Source organism: Chiloscyllium plagiosum, chromosome 13, assembly GCF_004010195.1.
Source record: "Chiloscyllium plagiosum isolate BGI_BamShark_2017 chromosome 13, ASM401019v2, whole genome shotgun sequence".
Classification (NCBI taxonomy): Eukaryota; Metazoa; Chordata; class Chondrichthyes; order Orectolobiformes; family Hemiscylliidae; genus Chiloscyllium; species Chiloscyllium plagiosum.
The window spans coordinates 11023949-11051777 of record NC_057722.1 but is presented as its reverse complement, the minus strand read 5'-3'; the positions used below and the strand labels follow the sequence as shown (position 1 = coordinate 11051777).

The following is a 27829-nucleotide window of genomic DNA, read 5'->3' as shown; positions in this document are numbered from 1 at the left end:
TTTGGTATGCTTTCCTTTATTGGTCAGAGTATTGAGTACAGGAGTTGGGAGGTCATGTTGCGGCTGTACAGGACATTGGTTAGGCCACTGTTGGAATATTGCGTGCAATTCTGGTCTCCTTCCTATTGGAAAGATGTTGTGAAACTTGATAGGGTTCAGAAAAGATTTACAAGGATGTTGCCAGGGTTGGAGGATTTGAGCTATAGGGAGAGGCTGAACAGGCTGGGGCTGTTTTTCCTGGAGCGTCGGAGGCTGAGGGGTAACCTCATAGAGTTATATAAAATTGTGAGGAGCATGGATAGGATAAAAAAAAGTCTTTTCCCTGGGGTGGGGGAGTCCAGAACTAGATGGCATAGGTTTAGGGTGAGAGTGGAAATGTATAAAAGAGACCTAAGGGGCAACTTTTTCATGCAGAGGGGGGTATGTATATGGAATGAGCTACCAGCGGAAGTGGTGGAGGCTAGTACAAACATTTAAAAGGCATTTGGATGGGTATATGAATAGGAATGGTTTGGAGGGATATGGACAGGGTGCTGGCAGGTGGGACTAGATTGGGTTGGGATATCTGGTCGCATGGACAGGTTGGACTGTGCTGCACATCTCTATGACTCTATGACTCTGTGACTCTAAATGAATGACAATTTATTTAATTGTGGTTTGTGGGAGCATGATGCATTAACAAGCCACTGCGGTTATTACATTGCAACACTTCAGAAGTACGTCAGTTGATGTGAATACTTTTGGGCAGTCACCTGAGATTGCAAAAAGGTGCTATACAAATGCTCATTTTTTTCTTTCAGATGGCGTGCAAAGTCTAAGGTTGCATATGTAACAAAATAATTTGAACAAAATAGGATGAAAATCATTGAGTTTTGTTCTAGCTTGTGTAAGTTCTCCCAGGGATGTGAGAGAGGCGATAGGAGACTTAGTTAAAGTTAATGATTTTTTTGTAACACAATATTCCTAAGTAATGGACGGAAAATGTACCATTCCATAGTGTTCCATATTATCAAAATGCATGAATGTGACAATGATAATATGTTTAAAGTTTGTTTAATGTGTTTTAAAAATATGTTTAATATGTGTTATATGTTTAAAGAAAAAGTAAAACTTTGTGAAAATGTTTTTGACGATGATTGAGCTTATAAAATTCGACCCCTGCCACCCCATCTCCACAGAGGACAAAGATTGTCCATTATATCCTGAAATTTTAGACTCTTATTTCAATTTTGATGGATGAAAGCTGAGCAAAGGTTGAATTTTAAGATGTCCCATTGGAAAAGGCATAGCTGAGCAGAAGGGTATAAATCTCAATGTGAGATGGATATCTATGATAGTCAATGAAGCACATCTTTCTGCAGAACAATAGGCTGACTTCAGCAAACCGGACAATTGATGGCAGAGCTTAAAGTGAATTTCTCTGATGCAAAATAACAACAGATCCAATGACCTGGATAACAGCCAGAATATTAAGTGACTCTAAGCAGTGTGATAAACTGAACTGATTGTGTGCAAAGTTAAAAATCACACAACATCAGGTTGTAGTCCAATAGGTTTAATTGGAAGCACACTAGCTTTCGGAGCGCCGCTCCTTCATCAGGTGGTGATAAAGGAACAGTGCTCCGAAAGCTAGTGCTTCCAATTAAACCTGTTGGACTATAACCTGGTGTTATGTAATTCTTAATTTTGTACAGTCGAGTCCTACACCGGCATCTCCAAATCATAACTGTGTGCATTTATACAGGGTCACTCACATATAAACTAACCACTTTTTTGACAGATGTGTTCTTGATTTAAATAAGTTGACCGATGTAGGGAAGTGGGGAGAGGTGTGTAAAAGCCATTACACCCACTGCTGTGTGAACTGAATTAATATCAGCAGCAACATGGTGGTTAATTTACAATTCTGTTGGTTTCGTATTGACTGGGTCCTGATCTGAATTAACACATTCCAATTTTTCCCCTGAAAGTCAGCAAGTTCCAAAATCTGACATGGCCTCATTATTTGAGGCTGAGGGATTTGAGAGAGTGTGCCTTTTGTATGAGCACTGTCCTCATAATTTAATCATTTAAGACCTGGTATCATTCTGGGAGTGTTTCTGTACATTCAATCAAGCCAATATATTCTTCCTAAGATGCAGTGCTCCAAGACTGAACACAATACTCCGGAAGGAATCTGACCAAGGCTCTGTAAGTGTTGCACTACTTCCTTATTTTCATATCACAACTTGCTTAAAATAAACCAGACTGTTTTCTCTGCTTTTGCAGGTAAAATTAAATACACAGAACCTTCAAACACTCGCAGCTGTTTCCCTGGCAATCATTGCCCTCAAAAAGGTATGTGGCGTCATGGAAATGCTCTAATGAATGAACAGGACTGAAACAACCAATGCAAATTTATTGCCACAGTTCATTAGATCTCTCCCTTCACTCCACGTTGGAAATGTAGACCAAGCCGATATGATAGATGTTTGTAAATGCTTAATAAGTTTAATCTGCCCTGTATTAGAACAGTTTCTAATGGACATCACCAGCCCATGAATTACATTTTGGTACAAATTCGAAATGGTCTTGCAGTTGACAATCTCCCTTGGAAAAGTCATGAGGATAAACTCTTTAGTAGGAGGTGACATTGAGGTTGGTTTGAGATCGAATTATTGGTGTAATGTACCTCATTGATGTTGTTCATCACTTTCTACTTCTTGTTAGAACACTGTAGAGGAAGATTTACTCTGTATTCAACCTGTGCTGCTTTCATCTGGGAGAGTTTGACAGAACAGTTTATACTTTGTACCCAACAGTGATGCGCATGACCTGAGAACTTTTCAATTTTACAGAGTCAGCTTTACTCTGTCTTTAATTTTATACTTAGCTTGGCAACACATGACAAGGCAGAAAAGGAGTTTTATTTTATGTCAACCTTGGCTGTAACTGCCCAGGTAGTGTTTGATGAGACTATATGAGAGGTTTACGCTGTAATATAACACTCTGGAAATGTTTGCTGGCATAACGTGGAAGAAGCTTTCCTCAACCCCTATACATGTGATTCCTGGCTTGGGACAGTTTGATAAAGTTCAAGAGCTAAAAAGTGGAAAATTGCTCCATTTGACCTGATATCCTATAACCCAAAAAGCATCATTTATTGGTAGACTTGCCTCACTTTATTCTAGTGGCGATATTCAGGTTGCGCTGATGGCTTCAAGAAACTGCCATGCTACGCTGAAGTTACATATAATGAGAGTGATTAATGCTGACACCCCCATCAACCTAATGACTGTATTTCAATGGGATCTATTACCTATTCTATTGGTCACATTTGCTGCACTAGATCCCCTCATCCTGAAGTGATACAGCTTTGCATTAACTGTGAGAATTTGTGAACTCACAGAGCGAGGCATGTTTGCACCTTGGAACACAATGTGTGAACTTTCCATGCCCATAACATCAAACATCAACAAGCACCATTGTCCTCTGGGAGAGATGGCAGAAAATTAAAGGAATTGCATGGTGGAAAATCATTGCTATCTGGTTGTGGACTGTCCTGATTGGAAAATAATTTGCTCTGGGGAAGGCATCCTAGGATAGGAACTGACTGTCACATTGAGGATTCAGATTAGATACTCTCATTAAGCAATTCCATGGTTATTTTATGTCATCCAAGCCCCTGTTTTGACTCTAACACCCAATTGCTATTAACTTTCTTACATTACTAGAGCTGCATCCAGTAAAGTAACAATCAATTCCCTGTACAGCAGAAAGAAAACTTGAAAGAGTTGCAAAGTATTTAATTATGATCATTCAGTGTGCTAAGTTAACTGCGGATCAGTGACAGCAATTGGGGGGTTGGGGGGGGTGGGGTGAGGAGGGTGGCGAAGATGAAAAAAAAATGAGAAAGTGCAGCTCTTCCTGTTCTACATGTGTGTTGGTCTCTGATAAGAAGCGAGTCATGAGCAGGAAATCCGTCAAAGGGCAACATTACAACCAACTCTGCTTCAGCCTGCGAGGAGTGGAGCAATCAGACAGTAGCATGCGAAATGGCCGATGTGGTGGAGAACAGCACTGACAAGGGCTCGGGCTGCCAGGCTGGGAAACATAGCTGGACCGTTGAGGGGCTGAGGGAAGGATCATCCGATGGGACGGTGACATTCGACGATGCTGGCTTCTCCACCATCCTGCAGGGCGGCCTGGATGACCTCCGGCTGGACAGCTCCCTCACTGATGTTGTCCTGTGTGTGGATAAAAGAGAATTTTCCTGCCACCGGGTTGTCCTGGCAGCTGCCAGCAGTTACTTCAGGTAGGCCGAATGTACAGCACATTTCTTTGTTTACTTGCCGAGACTGTTTGATATTTCCTTCGGCCTGGCATCAGCTATCAGTTATCTAGGCCCGAAGTCCTGATTTCCATCTCTAAGTGCCTTTGCCTGTCCACCACTGACATTTAGAAAGCTCCTTAAGACCTCCTTGTTTGACCAAACTTCTACTCACTGTCCCTAATATCTCATTTGTGTTAAATCTGTGTCTGATAATTCTCCTGTGGAGAGTCCAAATCTTTACTTACTGTATTGGAGGCACTACATAAATGTAAGTCGTTGATATTCGAGGTAAGTGTCGCCACAGACATTCCATAACAATCTCTTCTTTAAGCTGGAGGCTGTAGACTAAAATAAAGAGGTAAAGAATGTGCATTAATGATGTTCCAGATGTTCAATGTTGTGTGACCAACTTTCTTTTACCCAGTGAAACTCTGTACCCTTCTTTCTGTTCACTGTTTAATTGCCACGGCTGACAAATAAGGATGGCTTCAGCTACTAGATTGTTCCTGGTGTCCCACTGTGGTCTCCTCTTGTTGTCTGTGATTATTAGGACAGAACATCAGGGAAATGTGAGGATGAGCAAAATTTGTTAATATCCAGACTCTGCAACAAACAACAATAAAAATCGCCTCATTTATTTTCATCAATTCATTCATTTACTTGCATTTATTAAATACAGAGATATTTAAAAAGGAAAGAAAGGCTGTATGGCGATATAGAGCCATTGGAAGGTGACGATTGTGTGACAAAAGAATATGTGCAAATAAAGTTGGCAACTCAAAATGTGGGAAAAATTACAGGCCCATGTAAGGATGCAAAAAACTGTGGGGAGTGAGCACCTAAGAAGATGTGTGTTTGGGTACAGGCATCTAGCTGACAGGCCGACTCATACCTTTTCACTGCATGCATTGTGTTCTGTTATGGCTTTAAATTTATAAAGAAATAATCTGCCTAATAAATATTTACATCATCAGAACTTTCAAAAGCAGTAAAATGCCAAATGATGTACCTTTGCGAAGTGTTTTGGTGTGTATGCAAACGAAGTAGCTAATTTGCGCACAGAAAGATCATTGCCACCTGTTCCTTGAATCGAGGGTGATGTCAATGTATGATTGCGGGTTTCTGGCCTGGGTCCTAATATGATTCACAGGCCAATTATAAACCTGCAGATCTTTGGGTACATTGGTCAGATGAGACAGCGGGATCTGGAGTGCAGGATTTACTGTCTTTCCTTTTCTTCTCTGCCACCACTTTGCCTCATCATTGAGGTGTTTGGATACAAAATGTGATTCAATTTGAGAGACAGATAGTCACCATTTGGAACACATGGAAGCAAGTTTCTACATGTCATTGATGCTACTGCTACTGTGCCTCAAGGAGATTTTCAGACAGGCTTTGGAGGGTGTTCTTTTCCCTCTCCGGAACACCGACCATTCAAAAGTTAAGAAGACTCCTGGCAAGTGAGAAAATTTCAGCCATCCGGGTGGACACAGTGTTCAGTTCATCTTGCAGAGGTTTCCTCTGAATGCTTGTGGAACTAGCTTCAAGAGAGACACTAGCATTCCTTTGATGGTCCTCCCATTAAATCGGGAGAATGCGGTGGACTCTTTGTTGATGGAATGTCCAGGTCCCCCTGCCATATAGAAGCATAGTGGTCACAGATACTGTATTCATTTAGGCCTTTGTTAACTTGCAAAGAACTTTGTTGTCAAACAAACAGAGGCAGAATGTAATAATGACTCATTTATTCACTTTTGAGAGACAAACTTTGGCTTTGCGAGGTTGTACAAAAAAATAAATAGCCATATTTATTCCAGGCAAAAATTATAAATTTCTCCTAAATTTGAAGTCTGGGAAAGTGTTAAAAATTAGCAATTGAATTGACGTAACCAATTTCACACAGAAGTCACTGCTGGTTTTGGTTGAGGCATGAATATTGGTCAGGGCACCTGGAGGACACCTTCGATCTTCTTCAAGTTGAACCAGTTCATGTGAAAGGTAGCACTTCCATTAATGTTGTTTCCCTTTGTACTGCACACAGTTTATGTCCACAAACCTAGACTGGGTCTTGAACCCCTTATCATTTGACTCAGAGTCAAATGGTGCCACTGATTCTTTACATGGCACTCTCAGCAGCTTATTTTGGGGTGAATGTTGACTCGTGAGTAATTCCCTGTGGGTTATTGTGTGGGTTACAGACCTTCAGGTATTCATTATCTGGAGAATAGTTACTGCTGCATGGTACACTATGACGAGATCAATAACACAATCCTGTCCCAGCTCCACTGGAACAAGCATCATAAATCACTGGAACCTCCTAAAATTACTAAAAGATGCTGAAAGATGTAAAACCTGGTGCAGCCCATACCAAAGTACTTTTGTATTCCATAAAAGAAAATACAAGTCATGGCGAATCTAAATTCACACTGCAGTGCCGTGACCCAGAACTCAAATTTGTTAGCATCTCTGTAGCCTATTCCTGTTCGTAGGAAACCATTCAAGAAAGAGCTTAATCCCATTCCTCAAAACCATTCTCAGTACAGGACCAGGCCCAACACTTTAATAGACAAGATGTGGAGGTGCCGGTGTTGGACTGGGGTGGGTAAAGTAAAAAATCACACAACACCAGGTTATAGTCCAACAGGTTTATTGAAAACCACAAGCTTGTGGTTTCAAATAAACCTATGGGACCATAACCCAATGTCGTGTGATTTTTGACTTCATTAGACAGGGTTGCAGAATCATCCTGCAAGTGGAAAATAGAGTGCTTTGTAAGGAAACCTAAAGGGAAATGTTGTAATGCTAGGAGTCACTATTGAAAGAAAGAGAGATGTTGCCTTTATAAAGTTCCTGTGACAATCTCAAAATGCCCTCATACGTTGTACAGTCACTGTTGAAAATGTTGAAAATGCGGCATCAGGGTCCCACAAATAGCAATGTGATAATGATCTGGTTAACTATTTTCATAATGTTAGTTAATATTAATCAGGATTCTAGGAAGAGCTGCCCTGGTCTTTTTCCAATAGCATCATGGGATCTTTTATATCTACCCAAGAAATATAACATCCCAATCAAAAGCCAGCAGCCCAACAGTAATACATTGATGTGACAGCCCAGAATATACACTGTTTGCAGTGTTTCAGCTCACAGACTTCAGACTCACAGATAAGAGTGCCACTTCAGAATTGTAGGTCACACCTGAGATCATAAGAATTAAGAGTGAGAGTCAGTCATTTAGCCCACCAACCCTACTCAGTCTTTCAATAAGATCAGGCTGATTTGACAGTGGTCTTAACTCCACATGTCTCAGCGTCCCCTGTAAACCTTGATTTCCCAGTTGTCAATCAGAATTTTCTCTAACTCAGCCTCAAACATTTCCAATTATAATCTCCACTGCTCTCTGTGGAAGAGAAACTTAAAGATTCGTGATCCTCTGAAGAAGAAATTTCTTCATATTTCTGTCTCAAATGATTATTTTAAAGCTGCTTCTTTGGTCTGAATGTCATCATGAGAGGAAACCATGTCTCAGCAAGAACCTGTCAACACCGTCCAAATCTTATCTTCAGTAAGACCACCTCTCATACTTCTAAAATCCAATGAGCATAGGCCCAACCTACTTAATATTTCCTCATGAGACAACCCTTTCAGCCAAGGAATCAGCCTAGTGAACTTGCTCTAAAATGCTTCTAATGCAAGTCTGGTCTCGTTATGGAAGAAGATCAGAACTATATACTTTATTTCAGGTATAGTCTTAACAATGTCTTGTACATGCCACAACACTTTCCTATTTTTACACTTCATCCCAATTAAAATAAAGGACATTTGACTTCCTAATTTTTTACTATACCTACACACTGACATTTTGTGAGTCATGTGCTAGGACACCCAGAACCCTCTGTTTTGCGGCATTCTAAAATATGTCTCCATTTAAACAATATTCTGTTTCTCTATTCTTCCTGATAAAGTGGACAATCTCACATTGTCTCACATTATACTTCATCTGCTGACACATTTTTTTCCCATTCATTTAACCTATCTACAGCCCTTTGTAGACTGTTTGTACCCTCCTCACAGTTTGCTGTTCTATCTGAGCAAATTTCACACATATCACTGATCTAGATTGTAAGTAACTGAGAGCACAGCACTGATCCCTGCAGCATTAATTTATCAGTGTGAAAATCACCCACTTATACCGACATTCTGTTTCCCATGTCTTTGCCAATCATTTTATATGCCAAAATATCATCATTTACAGCACAAACTGTTAGCCTGTGCAGTCAATGTTTTGGGCATTTATTGATTGTCTTTTAGAAATCCAAATATACTACATCTATTTGTTCACCATTATCAATCATAATTTTTTACGTTCTCAAAAAACTCAATTTGATATAAAAGGCACGCTTTGACAATGTTTCATATCTTGCACTCATCAGGACAATTCACAAAAAATGCCAATGTCAGGGAATTCAATATTTATTCTGTTTGAGAGAAGAGTTCTGATTGGTAGAGGTATTGCCATGAAGAATGCACCAGGTAATTATGACTGACTGTTAATTGCCAAACTTTGTTTAAATTTTAAACTGGTCAAGGTCCTCAAAATTGAACCAGGAAACATTTATCAACTACTCTGTTGAGTTGAAATAAGCACAGTGTACATGTTCCATCTGGTTGCAAAGCACAGGGCTCTGTGAATTGTTATATACAGTTTCAGTACATGCAAAAGTGTCACGTTGCAAGCCCAGCTGACAATCCTAAACCAGCTATCACACACTGATGATTATCCAACACATGCTGTCCAATTGCAGAATCACATCTAATGTTGGACACTCTGCTAGCAGTGCTGCAAGCACAGGCTCATTGTATACAGTCAGTACCTTACTTATTGTGAACAGCCAAAAGGTTATGTTGTTTGATATGATCCACAAGTCAAAAAGATGTTCTGCTTTTCACATGTATAAGCAATGTATAATATAAATTCCATCGTCAGTGTGGTACTAAGCATGTGGGTCAGACACCCCAAACACTAACAGACTTTACTGGACTTTGTTCAGAAAGAGCACAGCAGTTCAGGCAGCATCGAGGAGCTTCAGCAAAATCGACGTTTCGGGCAAAAGCCCTTCATCAGGAATATTACTGATGAAGGGCTTTTGCCCGAAACGTCGATTTTGCTGAAGCTCCTCGATGCTGCCTGAACTGCTGTGCTCTTCCAGCACCATTGATCCAGAATCTGGTTTCCAGCATCTGCAGTCATTGTTTTTACCTTGTGGACTTTGTTCAGGTCAACTCCTCTAAGACTTTCAGACATGTCCCATCCCTGATTGCTGCAGATGGTGGATATTTGTTGCCAGCGCTGCTGCCATGTGGTATAGGTGCTAGACAGACATGGCACACTGATATATTTCATGATGCAGACACCCTTGACTGAGCACTGGAGCACTAGCATGGCCATCTGTCTGTTTGTGTGTCTGCACCAAATCACAAATGCAAGTTAGAGCAGGGCGAGCTAGGGCCATGGATGTTGTGAGCAGACTGTTAGGCACCAGGTGCAAGGCAGTAGCCCAAGGAGGTGGCCTGATCAACTACATGGACTGCTGACCGTACCCAATGTAGGGGTGCAATGTTGCAAGTCTGGGCTTGCAGAGCACACTGCCAACACATTATGGTGATGCAATGGGTCACTGAAGTTTTGATGCCAGGATTTGCAGTGGAAGGGTGTATGTGGCACATTGATCACACTCTGCTTCACAGTTTGGCTCCTGGGAAAGGTAAAGGTAACTCAGCGAGATAGCAAGATGTACCCATTAAGGGCTCACTCTGATTTTCGATGTCAGGTTTTCCTGATGGCTAGTTTATAAGGAGTTAGAGTTTTCATAGAATCCTTACAGTGTTGAAGCAGGCCACTTAGTCCATCAAGTCTACATCAAATCTCTAAAAAGACACACTCCACCCTGTCCCCGTAACCCTGCATTTCCCATGGCTAATCCACCTGACCTGCACATCCCTGAATGCTATGGGCAATTTAGCATGTCTAATAACCTGCTCATCTTTGGACTGTGGGAGGAAACTGGAGCACCTGGAGGAAGCCCATGCAGACACAGGGTGAATATGCAAACTCCACACAGGCAGTCACCTGAGGATGGAATCAAATCTGGGTCCCTGGTGTTGTGAGGCATCAGTGCTGACCGCTGAATCACTGTGTTGCCCCATATGTTGGAATGTACATTTGTGGTTTCTAACATTTTGTCAATACCAGATGTTGGAATATATATTGCAATATATTCACCCAAGAATGTGTTTCATGAAATAAATGTGCAGATGATCTGTGGAGCAATTTAGGGCACTGAAAACCAGCTAATGCACTAAGTGAAATTGCATTTCTCCAAACAACTACCATTTATAGACAAAACGAAAAAAGTATTATTGCAGTTGGTAATTACCCAAGTTGCGCAACAGGCAAAGAATATGATCATTCATTAACAAAACTGTGTTCTAACTCTAGTCAGTTCCACTTCTGTCAGTCTCTTCACATGTATTGCATATACAATCGTTTAATAGTGGATGTCTTCTAATGGCAGACATTCATCTTGCCATTTGCAATTTCTCTGGCACTTGCTCAGTCCTACGGTGATGTTCCTTCCTGGGGAAGAAGCAGTTCTTGAACCTGTTGGCACATGTGTTTAAGCTTCTGTATGTTCTGCCTGACAGAAAAGTTTGGAAGAGATTATAACTGGGGTGGGAGAGGTCTTTGATGATGTTGGCTGGCTTTCCCAGGCATCAAGAAGTGTAGATGGAGTCAATGGATGGAAGATTGACTTGCATGATAGACTGGCTCATGGACATGCTAAATTTCCTTAGCCTCCTGAAGAAGAGGAGGCATCATTGTGCATTCTTGACTGTCGCATTAATGTGGGTGGTCCAGAACAGATTCTTGGTCATTGTCACTCCCAGGAACTTGGAGCTCTCGACTCTCTCCACCTCAGCTTCATTAATGTAGATAAGGGCATGTCCTCCTCTTTGCACCCTAAAGTCGATGATCAGCTCTTTAGTTTTGCTGACATTGAAGGAGAGATTGTTATCTTTAGACCATGCTACCAGGCACTCTATCACTTTCCTGTATACTGTCTCGTCATTGTTTGATGTCCGGCCTATAACAGTGATGTCATCATTGAACTTGTAGATGGTGTTCAGATGAAATTTGGTCACATAGTCATGGGGCACATAGTCATGGGGCACAGGGTACAGGGAGCACAATAAGGAGCTGAGTACACAGCCTTGCGGGGCACCAGTACTGAGGATTATCATGAAGGAGGTGCTGTTGTCTATCCTGACTGATTGTGGTCAATGGGTCAGGAAGCTAAGGATCCAGTTGCAGAGGGCAGAGAAGAGAGCCAAGTCTCAGAGTTTGGAGATTAGTTTGGATTGGCATTATAATGTTAAAGGTGGAGCTGTAGTCAATAAGTAGAAGCCTGATGTAGGTAATTATGCCAAGGTGACTTCATCATTAACATTGATGTTTCTCAGCAGTGGCATTGTTGTCAGTAATTGTCTGATGCTAGTAAATTCTGCTTCTTAGTATACCACAGGATATCAATTTGTCACTTGCATTTATGAAAATACAGTGAGATGTCAATAAGTCGCTTTCCATTTTAATTAGAGAAATTATAAAAGAAATAATTGAGATAAAATTAAGATAAAGTTCATCTTTTGTTTCCTCCACGGCTCCTGGGTTCTGAAGTGGCTACACTGCCGAAGCAGCCAAAGCTGGGATTTCCGGATCAGACCCAACACACTGCCAAAACCAAAGTTGCCACATCGTCACCATGGCAAGGAGGGACAGACTAGACCCACCAAGTTGCCGATGCTGAAGCCATCGCTCAAACTGCTGCCACAAGAGCCCAAACACTTCCTACCTAGTCACCACCGCCATCTTGTTCTGTGCCTCAATATCACTGCACATCCTTAGCAGTGAGCTTGCAGGGAGGCTCACACTCTAATAACTTTGCAAAACAGTTCAATCTTCCAGCAAATCATTGCTTGCAGGGAGGCTCACACACTAATAACTTTGTAAAACAGTTCAATCTTCCAACAAATCATTACGCTGCATTCACATTTGTTGGTCACTGCATCTGTACTACAGCTATTACTGAGTCGGGATCCAGGCAAAGTCATTTTGCTGTCAATATGTGATTTATGTACTTGATGTTTGTCTTTTTCAATCGTATCTTTTTCTTGTTCAGCGTTAGGGTTAGCCGGGGAATTCTGTTAAGACATCATACTATGATAGTTTGTTTCATTATGTCCCCTCCTTCATAGATCAACAAATCACTCACAATATCTTCCACTCCAGGAAGATCATTGACTACCTCATGCTGTCTGCAGTGATGCTCTCATGGAAACACCAAACAACACATTAACCATCCGTATCTCCAGAATGGGTCCAGAATGTAGTTGAAGAATTGCAGCTTCATTTGCCACTACCATCCTTTGCATTGAGAGAAACAAAGTTGTGTCAGAATTTCTTCAGTGGGTGGCTTGGGAGTGGTATGATCCCTCATAGCTTTATTGAGATCCATTGGAATAACACACAGTCTCAGTTTTCCAGGTTTTATCGCTGCTGCCATGCTGATCATCCAGTCTGTAGGGGTTGTCATTTTTATAGTCATAGAATCATAGAGATGTATAGCACGGAAACAGACTCTTTGGTCCAACCTGTCCATGCCGACCAGACATCGCAACCTAATCTAGTCCCACCTGCCAGCACCTGGCCCATATCCCTCCAAACCCTTCCTATTCATATACCCATCCAAATGCCTCTTCAATGTTGCAATTGTACTAGCCTTGCTGCCTTCTTTTCCAGCGCATTCATCTTTTCTTTCAGGCTGAAAACACATTTGTAGGTCGGCATTCATGGCTGTTTCTGTTTTATGGTAGATCGCTCTCTTCCAGCACTGAATATCCACACATTTTTAGTGGCACCATTCCTGAATCCACGTTTCAAGTGATGTGTGAAATGGTAGCACAGACTTGCTGCAGAGGAGGAGATCACATGATTACAGCAAGGCAGCCAGTACACTAAAAACAATTGGATTTCTTCAGCCAGAGACTACCAGCAGTTGAAATTCAAATATAATAATTTGAGGGAGATTGAATTGATTTCCCACTCTGATATTACCATACCAACAATTTACATTATACTCACCAAACTCACAATAATCCAGCATAAAATATCCCATTCTCTGTTCAATCTAGAACTTCATTGATTTGCTATGTTCACTGTGGACACATTAGAGTGAAATGAGAAGAAGGGAAAGGACAGGAAGACCTGTTATATTTTAAAATGCAGCCCATTAACTGTACATGCCTTCACTTAAAGTTAGACTTATTTCTACAACAGAGTCTGTCGCTCACAACTACATCAAATCAGAAGGACTAAGGCTTGGGAAGAATTGTGGTTGGCAGGTGCTCACCTCAAGAGGCCATGTCCTCTGGGATTCCAAAATGGGAAGCAGGCAAAGAGTCTAATATTTGCTGATGGCACCAGCTGAAATAAAGTGCCACAGACTTAGGGCAACTAAGGACTCCAGAAGGTTTGAGTTGCCACTGATCCTTCATATATATTCCAGTCCATGGAAAATATGCCAGTAAATTACAAACTCAGATAAATGTCCATGTGCTAAAAATACAAGTGACTTCCCAGACTGAAGGTATCACCTCAAACAGCAGTTATAAGGTCATCTGTAAAATACTTCACTTCTCCCAGAATGCTTTTAGTGGGCTCGGGTCTGATTACTGGTACTCTAGCAAGGCAGCTTTTCTGTGGGGATCCAGTTGTTTAGCCAAACACCTAAATTGTTCCTCCAGCACTCTTCCACCGGAGCTCTGAGATGGGGAGGGGCAGTATTGATTTTTGCTCTCAAGTCCCAGAGGGAGATCAAATCCACAGTCTTCTGCAAAACATATTTTACATTGCATTCATTTTGGCTGGTGTGTGAAGGGGAGATCTGGCAACTGATCTTCATTTCTAAGAGCAAATTGTGTCCCCTTGGGTTCTTTCCATCTTGTTTGTTATTTGAAAATTTTGAAGAGAGTGCAGAGGACAAGCATATTAGAGATGAGAAATTCCAGTCATGGGGATAAAAAACTGGTGAATCTGGGATTTGCCTTACAGCAGCTGGAGAAGGTCAAGAGGAGATGTGATAAAAGTGTTCAAAATCATGAGATAAGGGCAGAAGGATTGCTTCCACTGTCTGGAGGGCTGATAAGCAAAGATAACAGATTTAAGATAATTAGCTTAAAAAAATCAGAAGAAAGGAAGTTTTTTTAACACAGCCATGGTGATGATTTAGAAATAGATTCAATTATAACTTTCAAAGGAGAATTGGATATATATTGAAAATGAGAAATGTGCAGTTCTACAAGAAAGGAGGATTGGATGTGGGACTCATTGAGCAGATTGATCAAACTGTGGGTCAGGTAGGATGACCTGAAGAGCTGCTTGTGTGCTGTGAGATATGCTGTTTGATCACAGAGTGGAATTTAACAATACCTGGGAAGAAATCTATATTCGAACCTGTCTCACCTTCTCCAAATGATCTGCTTTCAACAAGAGGGAAGACAGAGCAGGCAAAGGACAAAGGATTCATTGTCTCATGCAAGGTTTCTTTTCTCTCCCAGGGCGATGTTTTGCAATGATCTTAAAGAAAAGCATGAAGAAAAGATAGTGATTAAGGGAGTCGATGCGGATACCATGCAGATGTTACTGGAGTACACTTACACCAGCAAAGTCTCTATCACCAGACAGAATGTCCAGGCGACCTTGGAAGCTGCCAGTCTCTTTCAGGTTAGCAGCTAACGAACCTTCCACTGTGGGGGCAGTTGTTTCCATGTTTTGTCACTGTACTCTGGGGCAACATGATGTTATATGGTGTTACATTGGAGGGGATTTCTATTTGAGCCCTTGGAGACACGGAGGAGTTGGGTAATGGGAGGTGTTGGAAGTTCCCATCGTCAGCAAACCGGGCTTTCACTTCCATATTAAAACGGATGGAAAAACTGATGTTGAGAAAGGGTGCCAGAGGTGAAGATGTATCATGTCAAGAACAGTCTGTTCCCATGAAACCAAAGGGTTGCTCGGGACTGGATAGCTTAACTTTCCTTAGCCCTTCATTGTTAACTGAATTTCCCCTATTGTTTCATTCTTCTAACTGTCACTAATGCTTTCAATGAGTCTTCGTGACAGTTATTCGAAATTATTATTTGTGGTTTGTTGCCTCAAGCGTCTACTGGAACTGATGCTATTGAATTGCACACATTCCACAGTTTGCTTTTCATCAAAACTATGCATCAGATGGTCCATATTGAAGTTTGGGGGATATTTCTGCTCAGAAGAGGGGGGTAATCTGTACCAGGTTAGGCTGCTTGAGAGAGATTTCACACTGTCTGTCGGACACACACATCTGCAGCCAGAGCTAGCACACACGTACCAAGGGAAACTTCCCCTTCACAAAGTAAAATGTAACAACAGAATGTGGGAGCTATCATGAAGATGTGTGAATATCTGACCTACATTGTTTTCCAGAGGTACACTTCTATCACAACAGGTTGTGCTTTACCTCCCATGATATGTTTAGAAAGAATCCCATTCCAAATTTACCTGTAGCCACGATCGCAGCTGACAAGGTGTTGCTGCCTACCTCTGGGGATGCTGGGACATCTTCCTATGGCAAAGCCCACAGAGTTCAGTCAACTGAGGTAGCTGAGAGCATAACTGAGTTGCATCATTCACTGTGATCATTCCTATAGCAACCTAAGCCCAGTGTGCATTTCATTGCAGGTTTCCTGCAATGCTGACTAAAGAAGATATTATCGTGGGGTGTTATGGAGGATTATATTCCTTGCAATGCAGCTCCCATAACACCGCCTCCACATTAGCAGTAACAAAACACGGCTCGACTACTCCTGTATTTGTTGCCAGACATGTACCTGCCTCTAGGGATCTCTTCATGGCCTGTTCACCTGCTCCCCCAGTCTTACTGAAGACAAACCAGCAGTTGTGATCCCTTTCTAACAGTCTTCCGTAAGCTTCCTAATATGTATTTCCCAATTTTCATTCATTTAATTCACAGTTCATTCATTTAAGTCAGACATCTGCTGTTTTCCTCTTTTGGCACCAGTTTGATGTCGCATCTGGCGTTATGAATAACTATGAAATAAGCCTTAGAGCAGAAAACTGGTCACACTTGACCCGTCAGGGGGAACCTGTTAAAGTTCTCAATGCATAAAAAGCAAATTATACCCATGAAGTAAAGCCAGCTAAAGGCATCATCAAAGGTTCAACTCTCATCAATACCTTAAGGGAAGCTGGAGTGGTCATTGAAGAGTCTTTTAAAGAACTGGAACCATGTCGACTCGTCAGGGAGACTGAAGATGTAAGCCAGCTCATTTGCCTCAAAGAACGAACTGATGGCTGATTATTAAGTACAATAGTTGATTGCCATCACCAAGTTTGAAGGCAAAGATGAGTGCCCATCAGGAGTGAGGTGGCACAGGCTGGCAGATCCCCCAACATGCCCCCCACCCAACATCTCCCATTGGCAGTGATTGACTCCAATTTTAAAGCAAAATATCTGTTGTGTACACATGATTGATTCCAGCATGCGGAATCTAAGACACCAACTGAAGTATTTGCATCTCACCACAAACTATACACTTTCTGTCTGTATAGGGAGCAATAAAACATATTACAGATATCGACGATAAACATCTCAGCTTCTCCCTCTCCACATTTGCAGTCACTCTGATTTGATTTGAAAATACAAAATGGGTTCAGGCCTCTCAAATTACCCTGAAACTGATACTATCTTTACCGTATGAGTTGGGCAGCTGGTGCTGCAGCTCTGAAAAGCACAGCTTGTTTGTTATTTATCAGTTGTCTGAGAAAGCTATTCCCTTATGGTTTCAAAATACAGAAACACGTGTCCAGATTTGTCTGTAAACAGCAGGATGGTGTGGTTTTCACACCAGTGCATTTTGCTGTCTCTGTTGTAGTTCTCTTACTCTGAAACCCACATCAGTTCAGCAGCACAGTATCAACACATTTAGTCTAATTAGCCTGTGCTCATATTTGTTCTCCAGATGAGAGTCCCACTCCCAAGTTACTATTTTCTATCTCTGTCTCCATGTTCCTTCATTCCCTTCTCCCTCCTGTTTGCATCCCCTCAAATGCATCAATGTCATCTGTCTGAACTCTTTCATGACAGTGGCCTGCACTTTACCACATTTCTCAGCATAAAGAAATGCTTTGGTTCATCTGTTAGTGGCTTCCATATATGCATGCCTCTTCAATGCAGACATAGTCATAGTCATGGTGAAGCCAGTTCTCAAAATCCATCTTCTCCAACTCTTAATAATTTGAGAAATGTCTGCTCTTTTATATCACCTCCAGGAAAAGTGAGCTCCCTGCTCAAAACTCTCTGATTGTTGCAACCTCTTAAATGTGGTAGCATCATTGGGAATCTTTCATGCACATTCTCCACTTCTAATAATCTTTTTCTAGTATGGAGATTAGAACAGCAAACAAATGTATTCTAACTAAGGTTCCCTATATTTTATCAGTGCCTACCTGTTTATTTGTCCCCTTCATTTATCCAGTCTGCAAGCCAGTTTAAGTCTTCTTTTCTTGTATATTCCTCCACTTTATTAGTGAATTTGGTGTCAACTTCAAATTTTGCACCAATTCTCAAGTTTTTGAGCCCAAATTAAGAGTCTAAAATTTGACCAAGGATCTATCTTCAATTGTTAGAAAAACCCTTCTGCTTTACTAAAGTCCTTTAAGGAAGGAAACTGCCATCCTTACCCCGTCTGGCCCACATGTGACTCCAGACCCGCAGCAATGTGGTTGACTCTTAGTTGCTGTCTGGGCAATTAGAGATGGGCAACAAATGCTGCCCAGTCAGTGATGCCCTCATCCTGTGAATGAATGAAAAAAACATCTTTGTTGGATATGGTGAACAATAATGATGTCATCATGGATTTCTGCAGGACATCACTCTTCACTTTCTCCCAGTCTGCTAAATTATCCTTAACTGGCTAGCCCAGAACAATTATCATGCGGCTGTTAGTATCAAAGGCATCATGTAAGCCCATGCCCACCACATGCACTACATTGCCCTGTCTACACTTAGTGCTATTCCTTCAGACAATGCAATAAGATCGATTGAATCTGAGCTTCCTGAAATCTATACTGGGTATTATTGCATACAGTATAGTTCATTTTTAGTGACAGGATATCTTTCCCACTATGGGCATTAAGCTAACTGGCCAAAGTTCTCTAAATTAGTCTATCTCCCCTTTGAAGACAGAAATTATATTTGCAATTTTGTCTTTAGGCTCTATTACTTGTCCTATTCAATATTGGTACAGGACATTTATGTTACTACCTCTGCTATCTCCTCTTTGATTATATGCAGATGCAGTCATTGTCAGCATCTTGTGCTCATTATATTTGTGTAACAAACTCCTTTCTTTCGACCTTAACTTTTCTAATAGCCCATTTCCTGCTACTCCCATCATTTCCTTTTTGTCAAATTCTTTAGTGAAAACTGGGGCATGGTATTTATTTAACAACCCATATTGTCTCCAGTAGCTCGACACTATCTTTCCTCTACTGTGGTCACTTTAGGATGTGTTATGCCATTTTAAAAAAATTAGTTGGGATATTTCCATTTCCTATTTCCTCTTTGTCTTTTTAACCTCTTTCCTGAGATTAGCACATTTCCTGTTGTCATCCTCCCTGTGTTTTTTTTTTACTTTGCATATGTCCAAATCTTCAGGTTCATTTTTATCCTCACCCCTTGCTTTTGTACGTATCCATGACTAGTGTTTTCTTATTAATTTGTGAAAAATATTTAGTCTAAATGTTGCTTTTGCTCCTTTAAAACTGACACATCGTTGCTCTGCTTCTTTGTTAATCATTTTCACCAAAGTTTTATTCGCATTCCTTCATAGTTGGCCATATCCAATATTATTATTTTCATTTATTCTTTTATGGGATGCAAGAATTACAGACGATATTACCATTTTTCTGCTCATCCTGCTCATTTTGAGTAGGTGGTGGGTAGCCACCTTCTTGACTGTTGCAGTCCTTAGTCTGTAAATACACCGCCAGCGCTATTAAGGAGAGAGTTCCAGCATATCGGTTCAGTGACAGTGAAAGTAGGCTGACACAATTCCAAATCAGTCTGCTGGGTGGTTTGGAAGGAAACTTGCAGGTGATGGCATTCCATTCATGTATCTGCAGCCTTTGATTTTCTCAGTGGGAAAGGGTTTGGAAGCTGCTGTCAAAGCAGCCATAGTTAATTACTACACCGCATCTTGTAGATGGTATACACTTCTGCCATTGTGAGTTGGCATTGAAAAGAGTGAGTCTAGAAGACAGTGGGTGCTAATGAACTGAGCTGCTTTTTTGTCTGGATGGTGCTGAGTTTTATTACTGTTGTTGGAACTGCATTCACCCAGGTTAAGTGGAGAATCAGGAGTCAGGTGTCCCCTGCAAAATTCCTAGTTAGATTTGCTTTTGTAGCCACATTATTTATAGATCTAGTCCAGTTCAGTTTCTGATCACTGGTAATGCCGTGGATGTCATACGGAGATGGTTAGACTCTATCTATTGGTGAGAGGTCATTGCCTGGCACTTGTGGGGTGGGAATATTATTTGTCACTTAGTAGCCCAAGATGTTTATGGGCACAGATCAATTTTCAAGTTTAAATGCTGATCTTTAAAGTAGAGTCCTTGTGTGTAAAGATTGTTGCTGCAACATTTAGAATACTGAAGAGATGAGCTGCAATTATTGATAGAAGTTGGGATACAAGATCCTTAAGACCAATTAGAGCACTCTGTTTGATGCTGAGGTATAATAGAGAAACTATATGAATGGATCCTTTAAACTAAGTTTATAGTAATTTGTTGTCAATGACATACCACTCTTAAGTTGCTCTGGGATTTGAATGGTTTGTGTTTTGAAATTGGTTGTTTTTTTGCATCGGTCAGTATCTGGACAGCTGTGAATGATGCTGAGCATTGTGAAATCATCAATAAATGTTTCCCATTTCTGACCTTATGATAGCAGGAAGGATTTTGATGGAGATGGTTGGGCCTCTGGCACTACCTCAAGGAACTCTGTCAGTGATATCCTTGAGACTGAGATGATTGACCAGCAATAACCACAATCATTTTCCTTTGTTCTTGGTATGATTCCAACCAGCAAGGAGCTTTCCCCCGAATCCTATTGATTGAGTTTGGCTGGACTTCTTGATGCCACACTTGGTGAAATGCGGCCTTGCCTTCAAGGTCATTCATCCTGACATCGCTATATGAGCTAGTCTTTGTCCATGTTTGGACCAAAGCTGTAATGAGGTCAAGAGTTAAATGGCCCCGTCAGAACTCAAACTGAGCATCACTAAACAGGTTAATAATGACTTAGTGTTACTTGATAACATTGTCAACTACCCCTTCCACCAATTTGCTAACGATTAAGATTAGACTGATGCAGTGATAATGGACTACACCAGTCCTGCTTTTTGTGAACATTGGCGGTAGATGCCAATGATGTACTTGTACTGAGAAGTTTAGCTAGGGTAATGGCAGGTTCTGGAGCACAGATATTTCAGTACTGTTGCTGGAATGTTGTCGGGGTCATAGCTTTTGCAGTATCCATTGCCTTCAGCCATTTCATGACAATACATAGTGTGATTTGATTTGGTTGAAGACTGGCATCTGTGATGCTGGGTAATCTCAGGAGTAGGCCAAGATGGATCCTCCACTCCAAGTCCATATTATATTGTGACCACTCCTCCCTCAACATTCTACAAAACGTACTTGTCACATCTCCTCCAGTTCTTCTCATCATTAAACCAAGCAGTTAGCCTTTTGGATTAGAAACAAATACTTTACACAATGCCTCCCTTTTCTTGCAGCTTATTTCTTGTTTAAAGTTTTGTTTATGTGACATTTTTAAGCGGCAAAAGTTAATGGCGAGGACTTCAACTCTTTCTATTCCAGTGAGCTTTAAACAGAGTGCATGGAACAGAGAAGAACTACCATAATTCCATCAAACTGTCAGGGCAGGTACAGTGTAGATTACTACAGAGTCAAGATAGTTAGGCTTGCATTTAGATAATATGTTTCATGACCACAGGACATTCCAAAGGACTTTACATCTAATGAAATACTTCGAAAACCTTGTAATGTCAGAATCACAGCAGCCAAGGTGGACACATCAAACTCCACAATCAGCATAGAGCTAATGACCAGAAAACCAATTTATGTGATGTTGCTTGAGGAATAAATATTGGCCAGGATGCTGGGGCTAACTCCCTTGCTGTTCTTCAAAATAGTGCAATGGGTCTTTTGTGATCACTTGGAAATTAAACGTATCAGCTGGAGGAGAGTCCTCTAACAGAGTTGACCTGCATTGATGTTTGTGCTCTAACCAAGACCTGATGCACTTCAGAGCAGGTTCAGCACCAGGTAGGTGCAAAGCAGACTCCTTTTCTTCTGCCTGTCATGTATTCCCAGATTGGATGCAGTAAACATTTGCTACAGAGGAAGTTATATTTTGCACATGCCCATGATGTACCTGCACTGGGGGAGTATTTGATTAAATTGTGTGAGAAGGCAGACTGACCCTCAGTTTAATGTCTTTGCTCAGAGATGGCACCTCTGACAGTGCAACAGTCCTTCCATTCAAGACTGGAATGTTGATGCTTGCTTTCCAGATAGAGGCTTTAAATTGGTGTTCCCTAAATCCTTAAGGAAGCATCTGAGTCTTTATCTAGCACCTTTTGAATATACTGAGCTAGTGAAAAGTGTAAGTTCTTGTTTCTTTTCAATGCGTACCCCACTGGTGTGTAAAGCTGGAAGTTGCTGCTTTATTGAATAAATAAGATTTGTTTCACCATTGTGAAATGAGGTGAAATGGGAGAGGTCATGTTAGTTAGTTGGCCTCAGAGACCAGGGGTTGGGAGTAACATCAACAAGGATTTCCACTCTCTTGTATATTGTATAGCCATGAGAATCAGGTTTGATTTGTGATGGGACTCACCTCACAGTCTGAGTTCATAACTTGAAGACAAAGTGAAGGAGGGAGGAGGGTGGCACAGTGGCTCAGTGGTTAGCACTGCTGCCTCACAGCACCAGGGACCCAGGTTCAATTCCAGCCTCGGGTGCCTTTCTGTGTGGAGTTTGCACATTCTCCCTGTGTCTGCATGGGTTTTCCTCCCACAATCCAAAGATGTGCAGGTTAGGTGAATTGGCCATGCTAAATTGCCCCGTAGTGTAGGTTAGGTGCATTAGTCAGGGATAAATGTGGAGTAATAAAGTCGGGGAATGGATCTGGGTAGGATACTCTTCGGAGGGTCGGCATAGACTTGCTGGGCCAAAGGGCCTGTTTCCACACTACAGGGATTCTATATTAGTGGAACACCCAGAGTATGGAGAGGAGAGGCAGGAGGTTTAAGGATAAGAAAAGCCAGGTCCACAGGGTGAGGGTGGTATAGGAAGGGAGAAATTTTGTCACCACTGACCATGTGGCTGTTTCCTTGTCCAATAGTTCCTGCGGATGGTGGATGCATGTGCCAGCTTCCTGATGGATGCAGTGCACCCGGACAACTGCGTGGGAATCCTCCGGCTAGCCGACACTCACTCCCTGGACAGCCTGCGGAGACGCGTTCAGAGCTACATCATTCAGAACTTCCCTCAGGTATTGACTCACGAGGAGTTCCTGGAACTGCCAGCGGAGATTCTCTCGGATATCCTGAGGAGCGACGAGCTGTACGTGACGGATGAGGAGCAAGTGTTTGAGACAGTGATGCGTTGGGTGCGCTATCGGGAGTCTGAGAGGTGCCATCAGCTCCCCCAAGTCCTCAGGCATGTACGTCTCCCCCTCCTGGACCCCTGGTACTTTGTGGAGCAAGTGGAGGGCGATGAACTTGTTCGGCAAAACCCTGATGTCTTCCATTTGTTGCAAGAAGCTAGGATGTACCACCTGTCAGGCAATGAGGTTAGCCTTTTCCCCACGATTGTTTCAGTCATTCCTACGCTTTACTTTCAGATTGCGCTAGTCTGTGATGTTGGCTGTCGAAAGGAAACATAAAGAACTCGCATTTATCCAGCAATTTTCACCTCAGAAAGTCCCAAAGCATTTTCCAGTTACTGACATGTAGTCAACTAAAGAATCATTTAACACAACTGTGCACAGCAGTGAGAAACTTGACCAGATCATCTGTCTTAGTGCGATTGACCAAGGGATAAGTATTAAAACAGGACAGTAGGGAGAATTCCTTCTTCCAGACAATGCCCTAGGATCTGTACATTTGCCTGAACGTCACAGACCCCTGGCTTAATCTTTATCCAAAAGATAGCACTCCTTCAGGACTGCACTGCAGCATTAGCCTGGACTGTGTGTTGAATATTCTGAAGTGGGACTTGAACCCACAACCACAGAGGTTTAAGTATCAACCTGTTCAGAGATGTTACAACACACCTCTGGAGCAGATAGAACTTGAAGCCAGGTCTTTTGAGAAAAAGGTTGGGACACTACCACTTTACCACAAAACCCCTAGGCTTAAGGCTGGTCTAATAACTGGATTCAGTCAGCTGAGGTGACTTAAAATGAGCTCCCTCCATTGTCCAATTGTAAAATCACTACCAAATGGGATGCTGAGGTGACTAAACTGACTCCATCTGAATAAATGATGCAGGATTATGGTTGACTTCCATATATCTTGACAAAGTATGTATGGTTCTTCCTGATCATGATCAGGTGGTTTGTTCTGGCAGTGCCCATTGGCACAGGACAGTTCAGAAAAGGAGTGGGCCTGAAAGTGATGACTTCCACAGTTGAGTAGCCTGGTGAAACATTTGGAGAATGGTCCATTTTAGCTTGCACAATTCTAAATTAAGTCAGCCCCTCAGAGCCTGTTAGCTCCCTCTATTGCTTTAAATGCCTGAATCATATCTCCTCTTGAACACCCCTCATCCCCAAAGAGAATAAAGCAAATGTTCCAGTTTCATCAGTCCTTCAATCTGCAGGGAAGTTTCTGCAAACCTGAGTTCCTATGGCCATGATACTACTAACTCTTGATCCCCTTACTCACCAATAACCTATCTATCTCTGTATTTAAATACGGTCAATGACTTGGCCTCCACACCATTCTGGAGTAATGAGTGCCACAGATTCACCACTCTCTGAATAAATTCCTCCTCATCTCACTTCTAAAGGATTATCCACCTTCAGGTCTTTCAGCTTCCCCAGCACCTTCTCCTTAGTGAGATCCACAGCAATCAGTTCTGCCCCCTGACTCTCTTGAAGTTCTACTGGTGTCTTCCACCATGAAAACTGATGCAAAGTACCTATTCAGTTCCTCCAACATTTCTTTACTCCTCATTACTACTTCTCCAGCCTAATTATCCAATGGCCCAATGTCCACGCTTGCCTCTTTCTTACCTCTTAGATACTAAAAACAATCCTCTTTTATATTACTAGCTAGCTTACCCTCATATTTCATCTTCTCCACTTTTATTGCTTTTTTAGTTATCCTCTGCTGGTTTTTAAAGGCTTCCCAATTATCTGACTTCCCACTAGATTGCATGCTTTCTCTTTTGCTTTTACGCAATCCTTGACTTCCCTTGTCAGCCATGGTTGCCTCATCCTCCCTTTAGTATATTTCTTCTTCCTTGAGATGAATTTCTGCCGTGCCTCCCAAATTACTCCAGAAACTTCTGCCATTGCCGCTCCATCACCTTCCCTGCTAGGCTCCCTTTTCAATCAACTCTGGCCAGCTCCTCCCTCACGTCTTTGTAATTACCCTTACTGAACTGTAACACTGTTACATCTGATTCCAGCTTCTCCCTTTCAAACTATGGGGTGAAGTTTAGCATATTATGGTTATTGCTCCATAGGGATTCCTTCACCTTAAACTCCCTAATTTGCCTCATCACACATCCCCAAATCCAGAACTGCCTGTTCCCTAATGAGCTGTCCTACAAGCTGCTCCAAACAACCATCTCATAGACATCTCACAAATTCCTTTTTTTGGGATATGCTGTCCCAATTCAATTTTCCCAGTCCACCTACATATTGATATTAACATGAATTAATTCATTCCAGATGCATGAAGTGAATGTTACTTTCACCACCAGCTGCAGTGGGTTTGAACCCCTGATTCTCAGCATTGTGAGTGCCACCATCATGCAGAGTGATCAGGAAGCATAGACTGAAAAGTAACAGTGGGTGCAAGCTCAAATTCCCAAGACCAGTTTCCAGCTTTCTGCTGGAAATGTAGATTCCTTAGATTGCAATCTGACTTCTCACTGAGTTCTGGTCACTACGCTACCAGAAGGACGTGGATGCTTTGGAGAGGATGCAGAGGTTTACCAGGACATTGCCTGATCGAGAGGGTTTTAGTTATGAGGAGAGTTTGGATAAACTCAGATTGTTTTCACTGGAAATACAGAGGTTGATAGAGGCCTAGAGCATAATGAAAGGCAAAGATAGAGACTTTTTTCAGGGTGGAAAGGTCAGCTACAAGAGGGCACAGGTTCAAGGCGAGAGGAGTGAGGTTTAGGGGAGAAGTGCAGGGAAAACCTTTCTAATAGAGAGTGGTGGGTGCCTGGAATGCACTGCCATTGGTGGAAACAGGCATGTTAGCAGCGCTGAGGCATATCTTAATAGATACATGAACAGGAGACAAACACACGGATAAAAAACACATATGGGCAATAAGTAGTGGGTCGAAATAAGGTTTAGGAATCAACACAGGCTTGGTGAGGCTGAAGGGCCTGTTCCTTGTGCTATATTTTTCTTTGTTCTTTGAATCAATATCAGATTTTAGCCAAAGTTTTTGCTTTCATTGGTGAGATTCCCAGCTTTGATATTTGAAAGGACTCTTGGTCTAAACGTTCTGGTACTCCATTAGATTTTCAAACATATCTTACTTCCAGTGACTAGTTTTTAATATCTGAACCCATGAATTGTTTTATTTGTTGAGAATTTATAATGTTCTTATTTTGAATGCATTGTCATCGTAGACACAATGTTCATTTACTCACAAATCGCTGAAGGCTGTTGTTATCCAGGAGAGACCTTCAGGAGAGCTGGGAGGAAATTTGTTAAAACAAAAGTGGGTGGCACGGTCGCAAGTGGTTAGCACTGCTGCCTCACAGCGCCAGAGATCCGGGTTCAATTCCCGCCTCAGGCGACTGACTGTGTGGAGTTTGCACATTCTCCCCGTGTCTGCGTGGGTTTCCTCCGGGTGCTCCGGTTTCCTCCCACAGTCCAAAAATGTGCAGGTTAGGTGAATTGGCCATGCTAAATTGCCTGTAGTGTTAGTTGAATGGGTAAATGTAGGGGAACGGGTCTGGATGGGTTGTGCTTCGGCGGGTTGGTGTGGACTCGTTGGGCCGAAGGGCCTATCTCCACACTGTAAGTAATCTAATCTAATCTAAAAATCAGCGCTAAACTAATATCATGTTGTCTTGTGGCCTGTCAGGAATGATTGTCATGATGTGGAGGAGCCAGTGTTGGACTGGGGTGGGCAAAGTTCAAAGTCACACAACACCAGGTTATAGTCCAATAGGTCTATTTGCAAGTACAAGCTTTCGAAGTGCTGCTTCTTCATCAGGTGTCCAATCTAAGCTAGGTTGCAATCTCAAGAGCCTGGTCAGCTTGATGAAATGAGAATGAAAATGTACTGAGTTGGGGAAACTACAAAAGATGTAGGCGAATGAGGAATGAATGAGAATGGGAAATCTAGAGAGGAAGAGTAAGAGAAAGGCACAAAGCAAGAAACAGAAAGAAACCAAAAAAATTGTGAGAGAATACATGAGCCAGAGAAAAAAAAACAGAAAGTAAGAAAGGGAGGGTTCTGAAGAAGGGTCATTAACTCTGCTTTCTCTCAACAGGCCTGTTGCATTTTTCTCATAATTTTTATTTTTGTTTCGGATTTCTAGTGACCGCAGTTCTTTGTTTGATATTAAGGAAGTGGGGTAATTAATGCTGACTATAAACCTGAAATAGGAGGTACTGTTGCAGCCTAAGAGGTCAGTCCAATGATCTTCCAGAATTGGCCATTGAGCTTAATTTTAATAATTGCACCATGGGACTAAGTGCTCCTGCAACTTTTAGAGGAAGTAGTTGCAGGAACTACAGTTATCAAAATACTAAGAAACTTGAACCAGTGATATATTAGCAAAGAAGTGTTGTTCGTTTATATGCTTTCATGGCATATGGGTGAGTGCCTCTAGCAAAGTGAGCATTTACCACCCATTTCTAATTATCCCTTGGATTGTGTGGCTTATTAGGCCATTTGAGAGAGTCTGGAGTCACAGGGAGGTCAGACTAGATACGGAATGACGATTTCCTTCCTGAGTGCATGGATGAATTTTTATAAAGTCAGTGACAATTACATGGCCATTATTATTGAGACTGACTTTACATTCTAACATGATGAATTGAACTT

At 41.8% G+C, this 27829-nt stretch overlaps 1 protein-coding gene across 1 annotated transcript in view; it reads left to right on the top strand.

The window, feature by feature from the left end:
- Nucleotides 1-3880: 3880 nt before the first annotated feature.
- klhl6 (kelch-like family member 6) overlaps nucleotides 3881-27829 on the top strand; it is a 46942-nt gene continuing 22993 nt past the window's right edge. The window contains exons 1-3 of the mRNA XM_043701841.1: nucleotides 3881-4294; nucleotides 14987-15152; nucleotides 22921-23370. Of these exons, the coding sequence (XP_043557776.1) occupies nucleotides 4035-4294; nucleotides 14987-15152; nucleotides 22921-23370 (876 nt within the window). The 5' untranslated portion in view covers nucleotides 3881-4034. The remainder of the gene's footprint in view (nucleotides 4295-14986; nucleotides 15153-22920; nucleotides 23371-27829) is intronic.